This window comes from Oratosquilla oratoria, chromosome 18 (genome assembly GCF_046742065.1).
Source record: "Oratosquilla oratoria isolate Oo_2021 chromosome 18, ASM4674206v1, whole genome shotgun sequence".
In the NCBI taxonomy this organism is placed as follows: Eukaryota; Metazoa; Arthropoda; class Malacostraca; order Stomatopoda; family Squillidae; genus Oratosquilla; species Oratosquilla oratoria.
The window spans coordinates 39,717,960-39,722,959 of record NC_134794.1 but is presented as its reverse complement, the minus strand read 5'-3'; the positions used below and the strand labels follow the sequence as shown (position 1 = coordinate 39,722,959).

The following is a 5,000-nucleotide window of genomic DNA, read 5'->3' as shown; positions in this document are numbered from 1 at the left end:
ACACAAGGTCTAGGCAGTGTGAGTGACGTCACACATTGATGAGTTTCAGATCGAAGCTCGAAAAACCCAGTTACAAAGGATTACAAAGGCGGAGCATGCCGACAGGAGACCTTTTGATCCATATCTAGGTCGGATGCAAAAAAAAAATAAAAAAAAAAAAAAAAAAATAATATTAAAAAAAAATTAAAACTATAATAATGGACGACAGTGGGAGTAATACTATATCGAATTTAGGAACAAGTTCCTTCAAGACTCGCTAGGTTACCAAGAATGGGGTCGAAAAGGTCCTACATCTCTAAGCCCTCTTTGGCGTCTTCACAGACCTCTCGGGGAAGGTCTTCCTCAGCACTTAGGATCCTGAACTCGGTCCTACAATGGGAGGACTTCGACCGAAATTCGGCGAGAAGTTGAGAACGACCGCTGTCCTTCTCTGCGAGGTCAAGTTGCAGTAGGAGTTCCTTAAGCTCCGGAGGGACTGGTCGATAAATACATCGAAATGAGTCCCTCGTGAACGGCTGGCGAGATGGAGGTTCTCAGTATCGAAGGCCAAATCGCTGACGAGATCAGTAATTTATCTACGAGGGAATTTCTACAAAAGACACTGGCTCTCTCCGGAAATTCAATTTTGAATTATGAAACTTTGAGACGGGATACTATTGATTCAATATTTTTGCTCAACATTATTGTTCCTCATTCCATGTGAATCTATCATAAAAATTTCCGTTTATGATACTTAAGATTACGTGCTATTTTTTTATTATTATTATCAATTGTATATGTATATATTTATTAGTCTTGTAAGATTACTAATAGTTTGGTATGTATGATATGTATGTTTTTTGTGCATTAACCATTCCGTCATTTTATTGGAAACTGCAGTCAAAGACATATGCTCAAAGGCAAAACAAAGACAAATGCTTAACAAAGACATATTATAGAGCAAGAATAACACTTAATGTATGACGAGTTAGTGTAGAAAAATAGTATCTTATCTCAGCCAAGGATAATACGATACTATATTACTTCTTTGTCGCGGCTAGTGCCGCTTAAATTGTTTTTATCGGCTTAAGAAACCTGCACAGCGAAGCTATAGCGGTAATCCCCTACCACACTCCTGGCCAAATGGCCACTTCCGGAAGGGAGTGTGTGGTTGGACATTCCGCATAAATCATCGGAAATTTAAAATTCCCGGCTCTGTGCAGGTGGCGCAAGCGTCTACAACCCCACCTCCCCCTCCCTATCCCCTCCCTTCTTACTCGGCTGCACGGATTGAGCCGTCACTTCAATGAGAAATGAAGGCTTCGCCTGTGGGAGGAGGGAGGGACCCTAAATCTGTGCAGGTTTCTTAAGCCGATAAAAACAATTTAAGCGGCACTAGCCGCGACAAAGAAGTATTATCGGCTGAGAAGAAACCTGCACAGCGAAGCTATGCATGAGACGAGGATAGGTGGGAGGAGAAGGTGAAGCCCAAATTGTAGTCGAGGACAGGGCTCAAGCCGTTATTACGTGTGTCTCGTATGGGAGACTATTCATCTTATCATTCAGTAGAGGGGAGACAAAAAGCATCAAGTACTTATATCGATATCAATATCAATATATATATATATTCATTTATTTATTTATTTTTTATATAAATATTATACAATTTACATAGTGCATAAATTCTATGTAGAATATTGTATCTTGCCCAGCGGTTCCTGGGCCTTCCCCTACCCCTCGGTCGCCCTTTGCCCCCCTTCTTTTGCGAAGAGAGGGGTGGAGCCGTTCCCATGGCGACACATGGGACAGGGGTGATCGAGTGGTAGAGATACCGTGTCCTGAAGGAAGTTGCTGATGCCCAGCCCCCGAGGTCCTGCACCCGTTCCACAGAGTGGGTGCGGAGAAACGCCAGCGATGCCGCGAGGCCTCTGATGTTGTGGGCGTGGGGGGCATGGCCCGGGTCGGCCTTCTCTATAACGCGGCAAAGTAGACGCGCCAGGGACCTCGGGGTTAGGGGGTTCCGAGATTTCGAATTGTAGAAGAGATGATCCTCGGACACCCCTTCCGTGCGTTCCACGTAGTCTTTAAACGCACGGACCGGGCACAGCGGGTGTGGGTTTCCTTCCTCCAGGAAGGATGGTATTCTGATAGGGCCAATCATGTCGTCCGCCTGCTCATTCTTGGCTAGGAATGAAGGTGATGGAGCGAGAGTTAGGGCAGAGCAGTCCTCCTCCAGTTTGGAGAAGGACTGGTGGCGGGTGATCGCCGCCAGCTGTGACGCCCTGTAACCCGTAGCCAGGGCGAGCAGAAAGACGGCACGTTGAAGGAAGTGTTCCTCCTCCATGATGGTCCCTTCGAACGTCAGGTACTGCAGAACACGATGCAAGGACCAGGCTAGGACCGGCTGACGTCTCGGCTCTCTCGAGGCGCGGATCCCCTTCATTAGAAGGTTTCGCGCCCTTTGTGGCACTCTGATGTTCATGCCGAAGCAGAGTGGATCAGCGAGGGCTGCGTAGTGAGCCGAGATCGTCGCCGGTGCCCTGTTGGTGGTGTCAGCTAGCCAAGACAGGAAGTCCAGAACTGTGCTAGCGGAGATGGTCACTATCGCGTGTCTCCGAAGGTTGGGAGGGTTGTTGGATCTGGATGACGGTCGGGACCGTAGCGAAGACGCGGTCTGTCGCTTCCTGGTCGAACAGACCACGGGAAAGGGGAGCTGCTCTCACCACGCCCCGGCGAGCTATCTCCGGGGCCGACCGCGCTGCAGACTGACGAGCTGCCAAACGAGCCGCGGTGAAGGCCCTCGCTGCTGGGGGTAGGGCTGATGACGCCATGTTGGCTGTACCCTCTGCCACGGTAGAGAGTGCCGCCAGGGTGTCTCTGCATACAGAAAACACGCGAATCAAATTAGTAGGGCGAGAAGGATCCCGATCCCCGGAGGGTGTAATAAAGTCATATCGCTCAGTTGTAGAACGTATAACGTAGGCGAGGCCGAGGACGTTTACGAAAGACCTCTTCCTCGGTCGCTAGTCAAGATGCTCCTTACTGTGTGAAGACGCTACATGAGCGACTCTCGCAAGGACAGGTCTGGACCCTCTGTATAGATTGAAATATCCCACTCACCTCAATTCTTCCCGCGGGAAGTCCTCAAAGCTCGTGGCGAGCGTCGTCAGCCAGTTCCTCATCATCGCGATTGCCGTGACGGTCGAGATGGTAGAGGCAAGGTCTTGTCTGGTCGAGGCCTCCGTCGTCAGCAACTTAGCCTCCGGTTCACCAAGTTGATGGGGGAGGGCGGGGCCCCTGCCCGAATGCCATAAGCAATCGCGCAGGCCCTCCGGCGCGAAGGGTGGTGGCAGGACGACGGGGAATGATGAAGGGATATGCCGTCGAGGAGGAACCGTCTTGGGTTGGTCTTGGGCCCGCTCGAAGAGAGCAGGGATGTCTAAGGCCTTCTCCCCCTTCTCCTGCGGGAACCAGGCGTTTGGGGAGAGTGCTACCGCCGGTGAGTCCCCCGACATGTCGACAAACATATGCCCATCAGTGTTTAAACGAGGGTACACCAGGAGAGAACCTAATGCGTCCAGAGTGTTAGAGGTGGAAATCCTGGAGGGCGTGGAGGCCGGGGCGGAGAGGGGTCGAATCTTATATAGAACCTTAGCCCCCTCCTCGTCGTTGGCCCACTTTAGGATAACGTCATCTCTCCTCCTCCAGCCCTCCGGTAGCGAGTAGTCGGGAGACCAGGCCACTAGCTTGTGGCCTTCTCCAAACGAGTACTCCCAGGACCGGGGAAGGTCACACCATGAGAAGGGGCGGAACTCAAGAGTCCGTCATGGTAGGAGGATAAGGTAAAGAAGAACTGTAGTGGTCCTCCACCCCGTCCAACCCGACGGACGTCTGATTGGGCAGCCAGAGTTCCCTCTCCCCTCGTTTCGTCCTCCGGCTCCCTGCCCTTGTGGGATTTACGGCAAGGAAAAGGAGAGCGAGGAAGGGAGGGTGAGTTGGGGGGAGAGGCTGTGGAGGGTGGGGACAAGCTGAGCGTCCTGGACCTCGGTGAGGCAGACCTCTTTTTCGAGCGAGATTTCCTGCCGGGTTCACGCGAGTGAACTAGGGAGGAAGACGAGTTCGTGGGGGTGCTTGACAAAGCAAGCCGTAAGGGTTTTAAGGACCCTTGATGGTCGGATGTATGGGGCTGCCGAGAGGCCTGAGGACGCTCGGGGACACCATACTCCGCAACATCAGACTCGTCCCCTTGTACTCCGAGAGGCCCAGGTTGTCCACCAACGGAAGTCTCGGAGACATAGGGAGACGGATGGCGAGGGCGAACGAGGCCCAATTCCACGCCTAACGCCGGATCCGCCCACACCAGGGGGGGGGGGGGGGTCGTCAGCGGATTTCAATTTCCGAGCTCTGCGCCATGCCTCCCGAAGGAGTTCGAGGGCGGCTAGCTTGGAACGGGTTTTGGGAGGAGCAGCACGAATCTCCTCAACCCGCGCTTTGCACACAACGCAGGCTAGGGGGTTAAAGCCAGCTTGTGAGAAACAAGGGGCATGGCGGGAGCAGAGGTCGTGGTGGCCGTCTGACGAGATCCTGGCTGTGCAGCCGGATTCCACACACAAGCGTTTGGTCTGAAAATAGAATAATGATAATCATAGACGGGGTGTCCCAAAGGTGTCTGGACACAACACCGAAGGGGAAAAACTGCAGGAGAACAGGTAGGGCTCCCTACGAGAACACAAGAGCACGAGCAGGAACCAGACTTACCGGCATGAAAAGAAGGTGGGTTGTTGAGTGACCGACTCGTCTGGTTCCGCGATGCTAAGTGACGGCTCAATCCGTGCAGCCGAGTAAGAAGGGAGGGGATAGGGAGGGGGAGGTGGGGTTGTAGACGCTTGCGCCACCTGCACAGAGCCGGGAATTTTAAATTTCCGATGATTTATGCGGAATGTCCAACCACATACTCCCTTCCGGAAGTGGCCATTTGGCCAGGAGTGTGGTAGGGGATTACCGCTATAGCTTCGCTGTGC

At 52.5% G+C, this 5,000-nt stretch overlaps 2 protein-coding genes across 2 annotated transcripts; both read right to left on the bottom strand.

Annotated features, from left to right (window-relative positions):
- Positions 1–2,169: 2,169 nt before the first annotated feature.
- LOC143034915 (uncharacterized) lies at positions 2,170–3,784 on the bottom strand. Its single transcript, XM_076201258.1, has 2 exons — positions 3,100–3,784; positions 2,170–2,856 (listed from the first exon to the last, which is right to left on the bottom strand). Exons 1-2 carry the CDS (start codon positions 3,504–3,506, stop codon positions 2,565–2,567), a joined length of 699 nt encoding a protein of 232 aa, XP_076057373.1. The 5' UTR covers positions 3,507–3,784; the 3' UTR covers positions 2,170–2,564.
- Positions 3,785–3,950: 166 nt separating this feature from the next.
- Positions 3,951–4,841, bottom strand: LOC143034914 (uncharacterized). The gene is made up of 2 exons (XM_076201257.1): positions 4,738–4,841; positions 3,951–4,601 (listed from the first exon to the last, which is right to left on the bottom strand). The coding sequence occupies exons 1-2, from the start codon at positions 4,741–4,743 to the stop codon at positions 4,212–4,214; spliced, it is 396 nt and encodes a 131-aa protein (XP_076057372.1). The 5' UTR covers positions 4,744–4,841; the 3' UTR covers positions 3,951–4,211.
- Between the last annotated feature and the right edge of the window lie 159 nt (positions 4,842–5,000).

What these genes read in the sequence shown, in the direction of transcription:
- LOC143034915 (XM_076201258.1), bottom strand. Translation starts at nt 3,506, where the DNA reads ATGTTTGTCGACATGTCGGGGGACTCACCGGCGGTAGCACTCTCCCCA. An exon ending in TTCCCGCGGGAAGAATTGAG is followed by an intron (nt 2,857 to 3,099) that starts GTGAGTGGGATA and finishes TTCTGTATGCAG; the next exon opens with AGACACCCTGGCGGCACTCT.